Source organism: Bison bison, unplaced genomic scaffold (assembly GCF_000754665.1).
Source record: "Bison bison bison isolate TAMUID 2011002044 unplaced genomic scaffold, Bison_UMD1.0 scf7180017864533, whole genome shotgun sequence".
In the NCBI taxonomy this organism is placed as follows: domain Eukaryota; kingdom Metazoa; phylum Chordata; class Mammalia; order Artiodactyla; family Bovidae; genus Bison; species Bison bison.
In genome coordinates this window covers 10,851,399-10,869,741 of record NW_011495082.1, presented here as the reverse complement: position 1 = coordinate 10,869,741, position 18,343 = coordinate 10,851,399, and the positions used below count along the sequence as shown (strand labels likewise).

The following is an 18,343-nucleotide window of genomic DNA, read 5'->3' as shown; positions in this document are numbered from 1 at the left end:
AAGTGACTGAAGTGATCATCTACGTTATTTTGAAAGAGGCCGGTCTGGAAACTAGGTTCTCCGTTATTCAAGCTCATGGTTTCCCATTACTTACTTTATGTACTATCTACTTTCAGAAAGAATTTTAGGCCACTTGTAAGGTCTATATATAAAACAATGTTAACAAAAAGCTGCATAATGTTCAGAAAGAGGTAATTTTATGAGGGATTTATGCTGAGGACAATTTATTGCAGTTGTACTCTACATTTATCACAGCTTCCTAGCAGCCAAGGAAAGATGAGAAAACAGTATGAGTTATTGTCAGGCAAGAGAGACCCATGGAACATGCAAGGTTTCCACAAAAGCAAACTTCAGTCTTAATGGGTCATTTTGTTGTGGTGCATGTGTGTGTGCTCAGCCACTTCAGTTGTGTCCAGCTCTTTGCGACCCTATGGACTGTAGGCTCCTCTGTCCGTGTGATTCTCCAGGCAAGAACACTGGAGTGGGTTGTCATGCTGTTCTCCAGGGGATCTTCCCAACCCAGGGATCAAACCCTCAGCTCCTACAACTCCTGCATTGCAGGCAGATTCTTTACCCACTGAGCCACCTGGGAAGCCTGGCTCTCCTCTAACAGTGTTTGTTCTCTATGGTAAAGTTGTAGAACACATTTTACATGGCTTGAAAAATGTTGCGTTTAGATAAAAGCCAAGAGCCTAATATTCACTTTTTTAGGAATGGTTCAGTTGTGTAGTTCCCTGATCTAACTTGATAGAGACTGCTTTGAAAAATGAAAAAGAAATATGACACCCCTTATTTCTCCAGTTTTTCAGTAGTCTCACCCAGGCTTGTAAAATTAATTTGCACACAATAATTCAAGCTTGACCTTCTAGTGAGGTCTACGGCAGACATACTCTGTGTGATGACTGCAGAACCAGCCAGGGGCTGTGACGATGTGTAGCAACAAAAGATTTCATTTATTGATTGATCATTCATTTATTTTCTCATTAATTCATTCAAGACGTATTTCATTCTTACTCTCCAGCAGTTACGGTTTTAGGTGTCAGGGCTACAGTGATGAAACAGGATATACAAAGTCCCTGTCCTCACAGAGCTTATATTCTACCAGGAGAATCAGACAGTCAGGAACACATCAGCCTATGTCGGGTAGTTATATGCCCTGAAGATGAATAAGGAAGGGGAAGGAGAGTGACTGAGTGGGTAAGGGATGATGCTGTTCTGTCGGATGACGAGTGGGCATGTGAGCAGGTGCAGACGGAAATGGAGACGTTTAGGAGAGTGTTGTGTGCAGAGGAAGCATCAGGTACAAAACCCCTGCTTCAGGACATGTAAATGAAAGAGCCTGACATGTTATCAGAATGGGACGTGTGGTGCTGACATTTAAATGCAGGCACCATCCCGAGCCCTTCCTTCCCCTTGCCTCCACTTCCTCCTGAGTCCTGTTGGCTCTGCTTCCGGCTGTCCATCATCTCTGCGCCTCGCTGCTCTTAGCGCAGCCAAGCCTTTCTCATCTCTTGCCTGGGTCTACAGTGATAACCTCCTGATTGGCCTTCCTCCTGCCACTTGGCCAGCACCAAACCATTTTCCATCCTGAAAACCAACCCATGGCGGACTGACCCTTTCTTGGAACTCTTGCCCATTGCTCTTAACGTCTCAAACCTCTCCTTCCCGTGTGGGTGAGTCCGCGATGACCTGGCCCCAGCCCACCTCTCCGGCTCATTCCCGCACACTTCTGTGTTCCCCGTCTCAGCCACTCAGCCTCCCTCTGCTCCTGGGCCCCACTGGGTGTTTCTCCCAGCTCGAAGCCTCCGCACTTTTTCCTTCTTCTTCCTGGCTTGCTCTGTCCCCAGCTTTAGACTGGGAAGGTTCGTTTTAGAGGCCCGAGCTCAAGTGGCATTACCTCTACAGACCACTTTGTCAAAGGCAGGCCACCTCCTCCCCAGTTGCGATCATGGCCTGGGCTTATTTTTCTCCACTGCAGTGCAGAGTCATCCTAGTTCACTTCTTGTCTCCTCTGGCAGACTGTAAGCTCCGTGAGGACAGGGTGCTTGCCTGACTCATGGCCTCATCCTCAGTGTCTTGTGCAGTAATTAAGCCAGAGGAATGAGTAAGTAGCAGAGTCAGTGTTCATGAAGAAACGGATGTGGGTGAGTCCCTGGTACACCCTCTGGGCTTTAGGTTCTGCAGTTCACCCACATTACACAACGGCATCCTCACCATCACTCTGCAGTGTTACAGATGAGCAATCTGAGTCCTGGAGAAGTTAATCATTTACTCCACCCATAGATCAGGCTGCTTATTGCACAGAAAATGTTCTCAAGGAGGCAAGTGTGAATCATCTATGTCCTCAGCTGAGATGCTGGATTTCCCAAGGCAGATGAAGATAGGAGTGATAAATCTGGGTCCGGAAAAGTTGAAAGGCAGGGGTTAACAACCGGCTTTATTAGAGCTCTTATAGGTATCTTTTAGTACTATTGTGTTAAGCTTCTTTAGGACTAATTAATTTGACCAATTAGTAAAACCGTTGATATGGTTTGACTAAAGTGTGCCTAGAGTGATTTTTAAATTTTTTACATTTTATTGAAGTATAGTTGACTTACAATGTTAATTTTTCTTGCATAGCAAAGTGACTCAGCCACACACATTTTCTTTTTCATATTTTTTTCCTTGATGGTTTATCGAAGGATATTGCCCAGAGTGATTTTTTTAAATAGCATATTAATTAACCTTGAATTCTGATAGAAAAACAGTAGGTTGAGCTACAATTTAAGGCAGGACAGTGAAGCAGGGTGTTCTCTAGGTTGTTATAGCAGGAAGGCATGCCTTCAGCTTGCTGAAAAGTTCTACTGAGATTTAATTTTAAAACAACCCTGAATCATTTAAAATTGGAATTTGATCTTTCAAAAGCCTATTCTTCCCCACCTCGTCTCCCCAAACTTATGATTATGACATGGGTTTTTAAGGAATTAACTGTCTGGAATCCATGCTGAATAAATAAAACATCTTGGCCGAGACTTGCTTCCTGTCTACGAAATCAAAAATTGATGGATTAATGCTGTGAAAATTTATGGGAAAAAGTTAAGAACCCTTGACGGTGAGAGAGAGTAGCACAATGGTCAATGCTGTTGCCAAGCCAACCTATTCCTCCTGTGAGCTTAAAGGGGATAAAACACCCAGCAGAGAAACAACAGCAGATATTTTCGAGGAGATAGCCAAACAACTCTTATCTCTCTAAAACCGTGGGGAATGTTGTGTGGATTTTATCTTGAGGGAACAATACATCAATTGTGGATTAGGAGAAAAAAAATTGGCAAGGTTTGGGGTATTACCACCATAACTTGCTAAGAACCCCACTCCCTGCAGTGTTTCTATAATAACATACGTGGCCAGGGCCATAGAGAAAGACTGCACTTTATGTGGCTGAAACTGTTTGGCTTGGCAAAGAAGAGATTCTGCACATTCTGCTTTTTTCAGACACATTTAAAAATGTTAAGTTTGCATCAGTGCATATGTCACAGACGACACATAAAATAGATACACAAGATTAAAACTTAATTATAAAATGGTAAACCCCAAAGTCTTTTAGAATCTGGCAACTGTGAATAAATTTTAAAAAGCTGCAGAGAGAAAAAAAAAAAAACAAAAAACACAACGCTTGACATCATGAGGCATGAGCTCATTTCAGAGCTCAAGTTTATGTACATAATCGTATCCAGACACCTGGCCCTGCCTTCTCTGTAGAATTTTGACAAATGCTGGAATTCTGGCTTCAGTTTTAACTAGCCTGAACTTACATTTGTGTAACCTGAAAACAAAATTTTAAAAGCCTGATTTTTCCCCCACAAGGTAAAAGAATTCTTCAGCTCTTTGAAGGAAAATGGGTCTCAGCTCCGTTGTGTTCAACAAACCATCGAAACTATCGAGGAAAACATACGTTGGATGGATAAGAATTTTGATAAGATCAGAGCGTGGCTGCAAAATGAGAAGCTTAATCTGCTATAATGGTTCGGCTCTTGGTTGGTTCCTGTGATGTGTAATCTGCAAACTTTTGTTGAATGTGAATATTTTTGAAGTGGAGATGGTCCAGCTTGGCACCCACTGAAGATGCTTCTTGCCCCTTCAATTCATTGCACTCCTTCCTTTTCGTGAAGACCACTGCTTCACGTTTTCCTCAGGGAGTTGCTGCCACCACATGTTCCATTATAGGTGTGACCCTGAAATGTACACCCAGGTCGGGGGTTCCCTACTGTGGAGAAGTAAAGTTCCTTTTTCTTCTTATATTGTATATTGAAGCCCCGTGGTCTCCACACCCCTGCTCCCCACACGTTTGTCATTCGTACGCTGCTGCATCAGTCTCCTGAGAAGACTCAACAGTGATGACTACTGAACCATGAACCTCTGGGGCGCTCACTGAGCCAGAATGCCCCCTCTCCATCCAACTTTCTCCCGCTTGCTGCTTGCCCAGGGGCAGACCTGTCCGGCCACATCACGAGGCTTCCCTGTCCTCCAGCTTCGGCTGCACTCCCAGGAGGGCAGATCAGAGCTGGGGTTGGGGAGAGAGCAGGTGAGGGTCTTTATTGCCCCCTCCCTTGCAGGTAGCCTCAGGCTGGCCTCCAGCCGAAGGGCTCAGCTCCAGGGAGGTGGCCCTCTTTCCCACCAGCCTTCTGCATCTCTGTGCTAGTAAGATGCTTCCTTCTCTCAACTCTGCAGGGAGAAGTGGAAGCCTGGCTTTCATTAGTCCTGTCTGGACTTGCGGTTTTCATACAGCCTGCTCATATTCTTGTTAAAAGCAAAACAAAACAAAAACTCCACAAACACCTTCCACAGACCCCTCCTGAGATAATCCTAATTAGAGGGTGCCATCTGTTTCCTCAAGGCCACTGACCAGCAGTGTCCCTTCTGAAAAAGCAGAGTGCTTTCAGGTCTAGGAGAGAAACCTTTCATTGGAAGTTGAACCTGAGGGCTATTGATCCTTCGGTAGGCAATGCTTCCCTCCCTGTTTCTTATTTGGTCTGGTTTCAGTTCAGTTCAGTTCAGTTGCTCAGTCGTGTCCGACTGTTTGTGACCCCATGGACTACAGCACGCCGGGCCTCCCTGTCCATCACCAGTTTCCGGAATTTAATCAAACTCATGTCCATTGAGTCGGTGATGCCATCCAACCGTTGAAGAAGTGACTCATTTGAAAAGACCCTGATGCTGGGAAAGACTGAAGGTAGGAGGAGATGGGGCTGACAGAAGTTGAGATGGTCTGGTTTATAATCCCTAAATAACTTGTTGTTTATTGCCAGTGGGCACTGCTGCTGCTGTTGCTGCTAAGTCGCTGCAGTTGTGTCTGACTCTGTGTGACCCCATGGACTGCAGCCTACCAGGCTCCTCCGTCCCTGGGATTCTCCAGGCAAGAACACTGGAGTGAGTTGCTATTTCCTTCTCCAGTGCATGAAAGTGAAAAGTGAAAAGTGAAAGTGAAGTCGCTCAGTCATGTCTGACTCTTAGTGACCCCATGGACCGCAGCCCACCAGGCTCCTCTGTCCCTGGGATCCTCCAGGCAAGAGTACTGGAGTGGGGTGCCATTGCCTTCTCTGAGTGAGCACTGCAGACTCTACTAAATGTAAGCTACTGTGAAATGGAAACGACTTGCTTATATCAGCCTAAGCGAAGACCAGGTATGGTGTTGTTGGAGTTGAAATCTTTTATGAGTTTAATATATTGCAAAACTTAAGATAAAGGAATAGGATATGAAAAATGTCAATGTGTTCTAACACACTATGGAATAGAAGGTCTTTTCAGGACATAAATGTGTTTATAATTCCATTTTTATATATACTGCCTGACTTCATGGTTTAAGAACGAAAAAACAGAAATCACTGGTCATTTCTACCCCCCAGGTGTTTTCCTTCTAAAAAACATACAAAGCCAAGATTTTAATGTAAAATACTTTCCTTTAATTGCATCTTGTATCTTGAGTAATGAAACATGGACATAGTGGTTTTCCGTTTTGGTCACCTGAGGAACCTATTTTCATTTGCTTTTGGAGAAGTCCGTTTTCTAAAGAGACACACATCACCGCAACAATGTGCAAAACCCTTTTTGGTAATAAAAAATGTTATTTACCTCTAAGCAAGTATTTGCAATTATTTACTGCGAATTAGATGGGTAAAAAGGACTGATTTAGATCCTGTAGCTTACTCAGTTCATCATTAATTACCAGCAGACACCCAAGTCTTGAAGACATTTTGAATAAACAAAAGGCATATTCAGAGAACCTTAAATAAATGTTTACTTTTACAGGCATTTCTTAAAATCTCTGGATTTGGTATGTAATTAAAAAAACACTTGATATATGCATGTAAATTAGTAATACTGGAGTCATATCTTTGCAAACACATCTGTCAATGTCAAAGGTTTCATTTTTTTTTTTAAAACAACTTTGTACTACTTACAGACACATAGTTAAAATCCCTCAGGAAAAGTGTTTATTTTCTTGTTAGTGCCTTGAAAAGGTCTGTTTAAATTACCATAATCCTGGCTTATCTTTCCCAGATTTAGACTAATAATGCCTTTACCTCTCATGAGATGAAGACAGAGCATTTGAAGTGGATGAAGTTTGCAATCTCAGGCATATGCATGATTTTTAAAGAGAATTGTTAGTATTAATAGAATTGGATACCCATTATGAATAGTATTGTTATTTTGCTTGCCTCCTACCCCATTAGACAGTATCAGTGATACTACTAATTTTTAGTGAAATTGCCAAGTCCTAAGAAATAGTTTAAACAGATGCTAAGGAAGGCTGTACTCTCTGAAAGCAGGAATTCCAAATCAGTTTTATGATGTGTACCTGATATCTTTTCCTGCGTTCACTATCAGAAAATGAAGATGGGATTTTGATAATTTAATTTCATCAGTGCTATGTTCATCAACCATTCAGAAAAATATGAGAAACCTTTCCAAGTTGTCGGATATCAGACCCTCCCTAGTTCTTAAATGGCTATGGGGGAAAAAAAAACAGATTATTTTTTTTAATGTTAAAAAGATCTTTTTTCTTTATTTTTAAGCAGAAGTTTGTTTTTGTTTTTGGCAATAAACCCAACTTCCATTAAGCCACATGCTGTACAGCGCAAGACTGACGTGGCAATGGCTCTGTGCTAACAGCGGCTGCTCGGTTTCACAGAGAGAGGATGGCAAGCCCAGCTTAAGGCAGTACTGCGGCAGAGATCAAGCCATGTGAGTATTCTAAGCATTAGGTTTTGTTATTCTTGAAACTTGCTATGCAGTGACAGAGTCTGCGTTTTGCTCTTCTGACTTGAGTCAAGTCCCGGTGGGTCTCTGCGGACAAGGTGCGGAAGTCCTAACCTCTGGCAAAGAGAAGTTCAACCTGAAAGGGGGGTGCGGTGCTTCCTGGTCTGTCCAGGGTCTCTACGATTAGCAGCTCAAGAGGAGACATGTGCCCAATGCACAGTATTTTATGACTGACTTATAAACAACAACCCAAAGAAACATCAAACACAGTCCACAAGTCCAAGAGGAAAGGGGTCATGGGAAATCAGAACACTGAAGAACACGTGAGGCATCGTTTTCCAAATGCTAACAACAAAAATAAGTGCAAATTGAAAATGCTAATGAGATTTACAGGCACTGTGGGGAGAATGTGCAAAAGTTTGCAAAGGTTTTTCCTTTTTTGTGTGCTGCTTTAAGAAACTATCAAATGTATCTCTTAGAAATATAAAGTTCCTTTCTCTCCCAACTGAAGGCAATTTTTAAAAATTTAAAGTTTATCAATACTCAGTAGAATAACACAGGTGAACCAGACAAATTCAGTTTCTTTTCAGGAAAAGAATAACAGACAATGTTTAGGAGGTCAAAAGACTCAGCAAATACCACTGTCTCCAAGCCACCCAGAAATTGTTTCTGTTATCAAAGCCTTTTCTTCTTCAGAAGTCACCATCTACCCGCTGAAGATTTTATATGCAGATACCTTGAAAAATTCAAAGAAGAAAATCCAGTGAACCATTTGATAGGTTATTTTCTTATTACAGGCATAATAAATCTAAGGAGGCATTTACTTTAAGCAGATATTAGAGTAGAAAATTAGAAGAACTTTTTTTTTTGGAGAAAATCTTTGGAGCAGTTCTAATCAGTATACCTTCGTCTACAGGAAATAAAAGTGAATCACAGTGAGAGAGCCCAATCCAATTTAATCTACGTTGTTATTTCTTTTAGATTTTTTTGCAGCAAGTAGTTATATGCTTTTGTCATTTAGAATAAGACCTCTTCTCTTTGACATTAATAAGGGCCTAGCTCTCAAGACAGATGTCAGAGTCTCCCTCATCCAAACCAGCTCTTCAGTTACTGTAAAGTAGAATCAAACACAGGGCTTTACTTTCTAAAACTAAGATGATCACAAGTTATCAGTCTTTTCCTTTGCCCTATTCTCAAAACCCTGCAATTACCATCAGACCGTAGGCGTGCACTTCTCCTCACCCCACAAGTGTTTTGGGTAATATCTAGATCGTAAGGCCATTTCACCATAAGATGTAACTTGTCAATTTTGCTTTGCCACAGTAACCTGCAGTCATGAGCATTTGGGTTTCAAAAAGTCAACTAGACTTAGATGGTCATTTTGTTTAAAAGCCTGGCCTCATATTTTAAAGAGCTTTTAATTACAAGATTAATGTTTTTAAACATTCTGGAAGCACCATTTATTGCTTTTCAGGGAATTACTCTACAGATTTCAGTGTCCCTTTCATTGCCAATAGCATAAAGAGAACATGAAATACTCAAGAAATGGACTTAGTTTCTCTCACCTATAACACACGGGCTGGTAGAAGGTACAGTGGTCTTCATTTGTGACAAACACCCAACTTACCAAATAGTGTGAACTTTAACTTGTACTTTTTCCATCAGCTTTTGGCTTGGAAGTTTCCTCCTTTGCCTAAAAGGACAAGCAAAAACCATCAATGAGTTCTTTATTTTCTGTATTGAGTACCCCAAACTGATCAACCAGAAGAGCTTTATGAGGAAAAATGTTTTTCAGATTTAAAAAGGTAAAAGATGGCAGTTAGCAGGGGAAAATAAGACAGTCCTTTTTGAGTATTTAGTCCAAACACTGAATTCTTCCCCTTGAAGTTTATAAACTAAAAATAACCTTAAGTGATTCTAAATGTTTTACTCTAGACTTTCGTTTTTTGTTTGAAGGCCAACATAATTGGTTTCCACTTGCAAGGCTTATTTTTCCATCTCTTCACTTTCAGTCTGTCTTTAAATCTGAAGTGAGTTTCTTAAGGGCAGTATACATAGATATGTCATGTTTTTTTTATCCATTCTGCCTCTCTGTATTCTGGGGAGTTCAGCTCATTATTTTCAAAGTATTTATTAATAAGTGTGTACGTATTGCCATTCTGTGAACTGTTTCTGACTGTTCTGTAGTTTCTTTGCTCTCTTTTCTCTGGCTCTCTCCTTTTGTGATTTGATGATTTCCTACAGTAGGTTCCTTTCTCTTTCATGTATCTACCAAAGGTTTTCGTGCAGCTACTTTGTGGTTACCATAAGGGTTACAGTTATATTTTAAGTTGACAATCACTTAGGTTTAAATGCATTCCAAAGCTCTACAGTTTTACTCATCACCCTCATGTTTTGTTTTTGATGTCCATTTTATATCTTTTTAATCTTGTGTATCCCTTAATTATTATAGTTAGCTGTTTTTTAAATTACTTTCGTCTTTTAAATTTCCTACTAGCTTTATCAGTGATTAATACACCACCTTTACATTAAATTATTCTGAATTTTGCTGTATATTAACCTTTACCAGTGAGATTTGTACTTTGATTGTTCTCCCATTACTAATTAGCACCCTTTTCAGCTTAAAGAAGTCTTTTTAACATTACTTGTAAAACTGGTTTAATGGTGATGAACTCCTTTAGCTTTTGCTTATTGGGAAAATTTTTTTCCTGAATGACAGTTTTTCTAAGAAGAGAATATTCTTGGCGTTTTTTTCTTTCAGCACTTTGAAAATATATCATGATACTCCTTTTCTGGCCTGCAAAATTTCTGTTGAAAATCTGCTGAGAGTCTTAACAGAGGCCCCTTGTATGTAAAAAGTTGTTTTTCTTTTGGTATACTCAAATTCCTCTCCTTGTCTTTAACTTTTGACATTTTAATGTGTCTTTGGTGTGGGTGTCTTTGGATTCAAATAAGAAGTTATTTGAAAGCATCTGGGCTTCCTGGTTATGAATGTCCGTTTCCTTCCCCAGGTTAGGGAAGGTTTTAGCCATTATTTATGTCAATAAGTTCTTGGTCTCTTTCTCTCTTGCTTCTCCTTTTGGGACTCCTATAATGCAAATGTTCATCTGTGTGGGTCTGCGTGATATTGTCTGATAAGTCTTTTTGGCTATCTTTCTTTTGCTGCTTTGACTGGGTGAGTCCCGTTGCTCTGTCCTTGAGTTCCTGGATCCGTACTTCTGCTTCTAGTCTGCTGTTGAACCTCTCCAGTGTGTTTTTTGGTTCCGTTACTGTCTTCTTCAGCTCTGTGACTGTCTGTTACTTTCTTGTATTTTTCCCATATCTTTGTTGAAGTTCTCACTGTGTTCATCCATTCTTCTCCCAAGTTTGGTGAGCATCTTTATGACTGTTACTTTGAACTCATCAGGTAAACCGCTTCATTAAGGTTTCTATCCTGAGGTTTTAATCGTTTGGAATGTATTCTTCCATTTCTTCATTTTCTTTGACTCTCTGTGTTGGTCTGTGTGCATTAGATAAAACAGCCACCTCTTCCAGTCTTGAAGGAGTAGCCTCGTGTAGCAGATGAACTTTACTGTTAAACCCTGCCCTGACTCTTGATTATCTCCAAACACTGTAAGCAGCCTATTTTATCTTCATTGGTTCAATATACAAACATAATAGTCTTGAAGGGCCACAGCAGGTGATCAGGAAGTATCCCTCTGGGGGGCAGTTACAAAAATTTGGCCTCTAGGTAAGCGTCAAAGCCCCTTTTCTGGGAGATACTGGTGGCCTGGAGTGAGATGGAGAAATAGCTCAGTGGTGGTGAGCACCCAGCTGATGTCTCCTAAGAGCACATCTGGGCATCTTCTACCAAATCGGAAGCCTGCTTCTCACACCGGAGCTTCAGGACCAGCAAGGAGGCCTCTTACACAGAAAGCTGGGGCGTGTTTTGGTCTGTGGTCTGTGCAGCACTCTGGGGATAGTGGCCGGCTAAGAACTGTAGCTCTGATTGCTTGGTTGGGGGGGCGGGTGCGTCTGAGCTCATGAGCTCTTGAAGAAGCTTTCCTCAGTTTGCTATGGCCTTCTGGACACAAACTCCATTGGCTTCCCAAAGCTAGAAGTTTTGTGTGCTCATTTCTCAGGTGGTCTTTAAATGTTGGGGTGCTGCCGTGGGGGTTCAACCTAATTTGCTCTTCAGGAGAAGCTCTGAGTTTTGAGTTTCCTTCTGACGGTGAGTTGACTGTGTTAGGACTGGATTTATGTCAAGAGTCTGTCCCAGCCTCTTCTACCTTCTTTAATGCTGGCCTTCTTTTATTGGCCTGATGGATAGGAGTCATTCATATCACTGTAGGAGTTTTTTCCTAGAGGAAATTGTTGTGTATGCAGCTGTAGATCTGGTGTTTCCATGGTACGAGGCGAGCTGATCTTTTCTGCATCACCACCTTGAACCAGAACTCACTATCTTGCTTTTTAAGAGTTTGGATGCAGCTGGATTATTGTTTCTGGACCTGTATCTTTTATTTCTCGTTATAATTGGAATTAACAGTCATAACCATTTGAATACTATGGTTTTAGAATTGGAGGGGACCCAGAAGTTGTTTATCCAATCCAACTTCCATCCCTTTCCTAACCACAGTTTGAGTCATTTTAATAATAGGAAACTTTCAAAGTGCCATGCTGCATTAACGCCCAGCTCTAAGAAACCAGATCCGCTCATTAGTCTCAGTTCTGCTTTCTATAACAATGTGAAAAATGAGGTACCACTTGGGAGGAAAGACTACTAGTATTTAATGTGAGTATATTGGATCTCAGAGACTGTAAGAGCTTCTCTAGTTCTCTATACTACTTTCCTGTTCCAAGATTCACAGAAACTACATTCTCTGGTGGTGTCATCTCCTTTGCCACGCACACATATTTTAACATGTCTTAATTTGCTGTTATGATGACTAACGTCGTAATCAAACTGTTGACTTTTTTCTTAATAATTGGTGGCAATTTAGACTTGATCTAATAATGTATACGGATCTATACTGTCAATGTTTATCCAAGTGGAAATGTGAGGTAGGAAGTGTTAGTCTGGGTCTTTGGGCAGGTGAAGTTATAAAATATTCACCCATCCCAAAGTCTCAGTCATTACAGCATCAAATCTAACGTCCCAAAGCACACCCCGAGAGAACAAGCAAACTAAGGGCTGATAAGGAAACAGTACAGCAACCAGCATGTCACTGCTGTTCTCAGGGGGAGCCCAAGGAGGGGGAGCAGGGGTCACAGACAGATCTTCCAAGGAGGTGAAGGGATGGAGGGAATAGGGCTTTGAGTTGTTGAAGAGCTTGAATATGTTTGTGCTACAAAGGAAATGAATTGAGACAGAGATACTGGAGACAGTTCAGTTCACTTGCTCAGCCATGTCCGACTCTTTGCGACCCCATGGACTGCAGCACGCCAGGCTTCCCTGTCCATCACCAACTCCCGGAGCCTACTCAAACTCATGTCCATCGAGTTGGTGATGCCATCCCACCATCTCATCCTCTGTTGTCCCCTTCTCCCCCCTCCTTCAATCTTTCCCAGCATCAGGGTCTTTTCCAATGAGTTGGTTCTTTGCATCACGTGGCCAAAGTATTGGAGTTTCAGCTTTAGAATCAGTCCTTCCAGTGAATATTCAGGACTGACTCTTTGGGACCCCATGGACTACACAGTTCATGGAATTCTCCAGGCCAGCATACCGGAATGGGTAGCCTTTTCCTTCTCCAGGGGATCTTCCCAACCTGGGGATCAAACCCTGGTCTCCTGCATTGCTGGTGGATTCTTTACCAGCTGAGCAACCAGGGAAGCCTGGAGAGAGTTAGTGACCCCTTGAGAAAGAGAGAGAAGGGGCTGCAGACAAGGAGGGGAGAGTGGGTTTATTAGGAGGAAGATAGGAAGGGGTCTTGGTTATTTCCTGCAAGGCACCCTCAGTTTTCTCTTTAAGTAGAAGGCGAGGCTTTCTGCACACGGTAGGGGAAAGTAGCAACAAGGGAGTGCAAGGCGTTTGGGGCTGATGAAGGGAGAGGGCCTCCGCTCACTCCAGACCAGCACAGCTGACACTGGGACTTTGTGTGACAACGGCTGGCAATGCAGCACGCTTCAATTGTGTTCCGAATCTTTGTTCCTTCAGTAAGTTGATACTTACTGAATACTGATTATTGATAAGTAATATTGGTACTTAAGTATCGATTACTTTAAAAAATAATATATATCATGGCTGATTCATGTCAATGTATGGCAAAAACCACTACAATATTGTAATGGAATTAACCTCCAATTAAAATAAATAATTTAAAAAAAAATCTTTAAAACTTCAGTTTCTTTGGCAAGACGTTCTAAGGTATAGATAGTACTTAAAAATGGTCTTATTCTAAATAGACCCCAAGCAGAAAGTAAATGACTAAGAACGTGCCGTTCCCTGTAATTGCCAAGCTCATTTGTCATCTATTTACTGCTCTGGTGGGGGCTTCCCTGGTGGCTTATATGGTAGAGTCTTCCTGCAGTGCAGGAGCCCCTGGTTGGATCCCTGAGTCAGGAAGATGCCCTGGAGAAGGAAATGGCAACCCACTCCAGTACTCTTGCCTGGAAAATCCCATGGATGGAGGAGCCTGGCGGGCTACAGTCCATGAAGGTCACAAACAGTCGGACACGACCGAGCTTTGAACTTACCTTTGTGGAATCCTTTGCTTTCCCGCCATTCCTAGGTGCTTCGGCACTGGAAGCAGGCTTCTTGTCTTTGTCCTAGAGCAGAGGAGATGTAATGAAGCTGCTGCGGTCAACACTCCATCTAGCAATTAACTGCTGCTGCAAGCAAATCGATCCAGACTCTTCTTTTTAGGAGCCTGGAATCTCCAGTTTAAATAATGAAAAATTGAGTATTTCACAGTCATGACTTTTTGAACCACAGTGAATGTACACACAGGTGTTCAAAGTGGGAGGTAAGAAGGGAAAAAAATGAGGAAAAGGCGACTCACGTTGACGCCCTGCCAATTTTCACGATGCACTCAGACTGTATTTTGCTTATCAAAATAGAGCCTGGTTCTATCAGGACTGGTTTCTATGTGCCAAGAGGACACTGCTTTCAGAATTATGGAAGAATAATCTAACAGTGGAAGCAACCAGAGTGAGCTAGGGCCAGTCACATACAAAAGTAAAGTCCATTCACCAAAAAGGCATTATTGATGAGGTTCTAGGAGTTGAGAAATAGGATACTGATGTGATCTAGAAATTAAATCACGCAAGATAGGGAAGACTCGCAATTCAGTGACTGGGAAATATGTTTAATACCCGCTGAAACCACATGCATTTTATTCTGAAAATAACAACGGAGGACACTCATTTCACTTTTCCTCCTATTTGGTGGATTACACTTTTTTTCTTCACTTTTCCTCCTATTTGGTGGATTACACTTTTTTCCCCATTCACATTCGATCTCCTCTGCTATGCACCAGGCATTTTGCTGATGCTGGCCACAGAGCTACCAGACACATGACTGCTATCTAAAGCCCACAGCTCAGTGGGGTGAGGCCCGCAGGACAGGTAACTCACAGCGCAGGGATGGCAGAGGAGAAGCCCCTGACCTGGGAAGGGAGAAGCAGACAGGGAGAGCTTCCTGGAGCAGCTGATGCTTGAACTGGTCTCTGAGGGGTAAGGAGGAGAGCTGCTCAGGGCAGAAAAGGGGAGGAAAGCCCAGAGGGCAAGGGGCATGGTGTATACAGTGAAGGACTGCTCTCCTTTTAAATGACCACAGATAAAGTAGTACTGTTACAAGCCAATATAGTGTGGCAATCAAAAATGGTGGCAACGGAGCTTATAAAGCAACATGGAAAACATTTATGATATACTCTTAAGAAATGTATTATATATAGAATCTAAGTGGAGAATATAGAATATTCTATATATAATATATATATTCTATATAATATATATATAGAATCTAAGTATAATTATGTAAAACCTACATATGCAAAAAGACAAGAAATAACACCAAATAATGGTGTTTGGGGAGAAGTAGAATTTTTTTCAAGTTTCCTAGGGCATTAATCAGTTTATTTTACGGTATAAAATTATATAATGTGTGTGTGTGTGTTGTTTGTACAGAGATACATTAAAAACAAAAGCCAAGAAGAAAAAGCCCAGTACCTTTGGTGTGTCTGTCGAGGTTTCTGTAGTCGAGGGACAGCTGTCAAAGTCCCCTGAGAGGGCATCAATGGGGTCCTGGGCACCTGCAGGTTTCTGAGATATCAACAGAAATAACCATCAAGATTTGCTTTTTGGAGAAGCAAGGGAAAGATGCTTTGTGGGTTATTTCCCCACAGCCCTGAAAATGTGTTCAAAGAAAGCCTTGCTGCATTCTTTTCCTAACAAACTATTATAAAAGAGATCTTAAAACAGGAAAATCTTGACAGCTCCATTTTCTTCCACTCTGTTATACAAGGTGCTGAGTATTCTCTGAGCTATGATGTTCTAATCTGGAAAATGGAACTGCCTATGTTGAGTGGCTCTTGGGAAGACAGAAATAATATACTAATATACATGCCTTGGCATCAGACCAAGCACAAGGTAGGCATTCACTGAATTTTAGATTTCTAAAATGTGAAAGCTGCAGCTAGAGGTTAAAAAAATTGTTTCTGGAAATACACAGCTATGATATTTACCTCTGATGCCTTGGGCTTCTCTGATGCCTTTGGCTTCCCGGGTGTGCCCTTAGAAACAAAGCAGACCGTTGGTTAAACAAATTGTTGTAAAGGTTTTACTCAGGTGTAAGTCAGTATTTACATGATCTTTATCCAGTGGAGTTCAGTCATCCCCCTGCATCTGTGGCTTCTGCATTGGCAGATTCAACCAACCAGCAGATTGAAACTATTTGGGGATACAGAATTCTAGGAATTTCCAAAAAGCAAATCTTGAATTTGCCACATGCTAGCAACTACTTATGTAGCGCTTGCACTGTATTAGGTATTCTGAGTAATGCAGAGATGATCTAAAGTACCCTCAGATTTTGGTCTCTGGGGGTCTTGGAACTAACCCCCCCTAGATACCAAGGGACAACTGTATACTTTGCATAACTGATAAACCTGGGTCCGTATTATCTCTTCACCAGCTTTGCTTAATGACTATCTCATAACTATTTCAATAGCCTTGGGGAAAACGCAAAGATGAATCTGTTCCTGGAAGTGAAAGAAATACTATTTTAGCAACTCTGTCACTGCTTAACTCTAGTTAAAACATCACAAAAGGTAACTTGTGTTTTTATGTCTCATTTGCTGTTTTACTATATACGTATCCACTACAGCTTATTACACTTCAAAAGGATTTGAGGCACTGAAATGGTCTGTAGGTGATTTTTTTTCAGTGAGGATTCCAAGGACAACTCATCAGGGATTTTCCCATCGGCAAAGGCCAGGACACTAATGAACACATTTCCCAAAGAACACAGCAGGGTCAGATGGGACCATCAGAGCAGGGGCATTCTAGCAGGGTGTACAAGCGCTGTCATGAATGCTGAATGCAAGTGAGGGGAACTGATTTCTGTAACAGAAGACAGTGAAGCTGATAGTATTCTATACAGTCAAACCCTTCACAAATCATCAGTGCAGAGACAGAAACTGTCATTTGGACTTCCTTGTTTTTATCTGATGAACAGATCTGGAAAGGGTTATTTAATATCTAGAAGCCAAACAGAAAGGGGCAGGGAACACAGCAGGCTGACCAGGAGAGACACAAAGACAGATAAACTTCTTGACGATACTGTTGCTGTACTGAGATAGAGCAACAGAGCTTTCGATTGGGAATATGGTTTTGCCGGTCTTCGCTCTCAACAGCACCAGTGGTGGTGGTGTTGGGGAAGAAAGAGAGACAGCAGGCCTTGGATCGTATTTGCCCCATGAATTATTTCCATCCTAGCTCTTTTTCTGTTCTGCTTCAACAGAGAGACTCTGTGTCAGGTAAGATTACAAATATCATTCATTGTTATTACAGCCTTTTCTTGCAGAGAATTCATCTGTGTACCTGCCTCGGAATCACTGTTAAGCATCAGCGAGTGATGGAACATTCTTCAATTCTCTCTACGCCACAGTGCCCAGCACAGTAAACATGCAAGGATACTGGCTCAAATAAATATTAAACAGAATTCTAGACAGCCTGCTCAGTGGGGACAGATTAAATGTGTCAGTCATGTTACATTTTTATGCTATTGTTACAGTGTTCTGTTCAAGTGAGGTTTGAATCTCAAAAGCTTTGGAGTATAGATCCAACCTGGACACCACCTTCATTTACCTCCTTGTTGTCATCCAAAAGATGTTGGTATTTAGGTGGGATGGTGTCATCTCTTTCTCCCAGCTTGTCTCTGTGTTCAGCTTTGGCTTTTTCCTGTAAACATTGAACATACAGAATTACTATTCTGTTCTACCTTCATCTAGCACATTCGAAAATGCAGCATTCAGCATTTATTGGATATTTCTGAGGCAAAACATAGTCCCTCTAAGTTTTATAAGTAACTTAGAGCAACAATGTCAACAGATTTCCAGTTGATGGAAAAAAAGCAAACCCAGTGCTTCTGTTTGTCATTCCACACCTATGAATTTTCTACTTGTATTTTAAACTGAAATAAGCTTTTAAGTAATTATTCTCAGTCACTCAGTCGTGTCCAACTCTTTGCGACCCCATGGACTGCAGCATGCCAGGCTTCCCTGTCCATTACCAACTTCTGGTGTTTACTCAAACTCATGTCCATCAAGTCAATGACGAATTATCCAGGTAAGAATACTGGGTTAACATTCCCTCCTCCAGGGGATCTTTCCAACGCAGGGATCAAACCCAGGTTTCCTGCACTGCAGGTGGATTCTTTACCAGCTGAGCCACCAGGGAAGACCGACTCCAGGCAAGTCAGGGCTATCAGTTCAGTTCAGTTCAGTGGCTCAGTCGTGTCTGACTCTTTGTGACCCCATGAACCACAGCACGCCAGGCCTCCCTGTCCATCACCAACTCCCGGAGTTCACCCAAACTCATGTGCATCAAGTCAGTGATGCCATCCAGCCATCTCATCCTCTGTCATCCCCTTCTCCTCCTGTCCCCAATCCCTCCCAGCATCAGGGTCTTTTCC

At 41.8% G+C, this 18,343-nt stretch overlaps 2 protein-coding genes across 5 annotated transcripts in view; one reads left to right on the top strand and one right to left on the bottom strand.

Moving 5' to 3' along the window:
- The window catches only part of ERAP1 (endoplasmic reticulum aminopeptidase 1), a 36,881-nt gene extending 31,520 nt beyond the window's left edge, over positions 1 to 5,361 (top strand). The window contains exon 19 of the mRNA XM_010831957.1: positions 3,844 to 5,361. Within this exon, the coding sequence (XP_010830259.1) occupies positions 3,844 to 3,999 (156 nt within the window). The 3' untranslated portion in view covers positions 4,000 to 5,361. The remainder of the gene's footprint in view (positions 1 to 3,843) is intronic.
- A 555-nt stretch (positions 5,362 to 5,916) lies between these two features.
- Positions 5,917 to 18,343, bottom strand: part of CAST (calpastatin) — a 188,348-nt gene continuing 175,921 nt past the window's right edge. For all 4 annotated transcript variants that reach the window (XM_010831956.1, XM_010831953.1, XM_010831955.1 and 1 more), the window contains 6 exons: positions 17,518 to 17,610; positions 15,897 to 15,944; positions 15,382 to 15,474; positions 13,909 to 13,980; positions 8,864 to 8,929; positions 5,917 to 7,972 (listed from right to left, as the gene is read on the bottom strand). In XM_010831956.1, the coding sequence (XP_010830258.1) occupies positions 8,879 to 8,929; positions 13,909 to 13,980; positions 15,382 to 15,474; positions 15,897 to 15,944; positions 17,518 to 17,610 (357 nt within the window). In that variant the 3' untranslated portion in view covers positions 5,917 to 7,972; positions 8,864 to 8,878. The remainder of the gene's footprint in view (positions 7,973 to 8,863; positions 8,930 to 13,908; positions 13,981 to 15,381; positions 15,475 to 15,896; positions 15,945 to 17,517; positions 17,611 to 18,343) is intronic.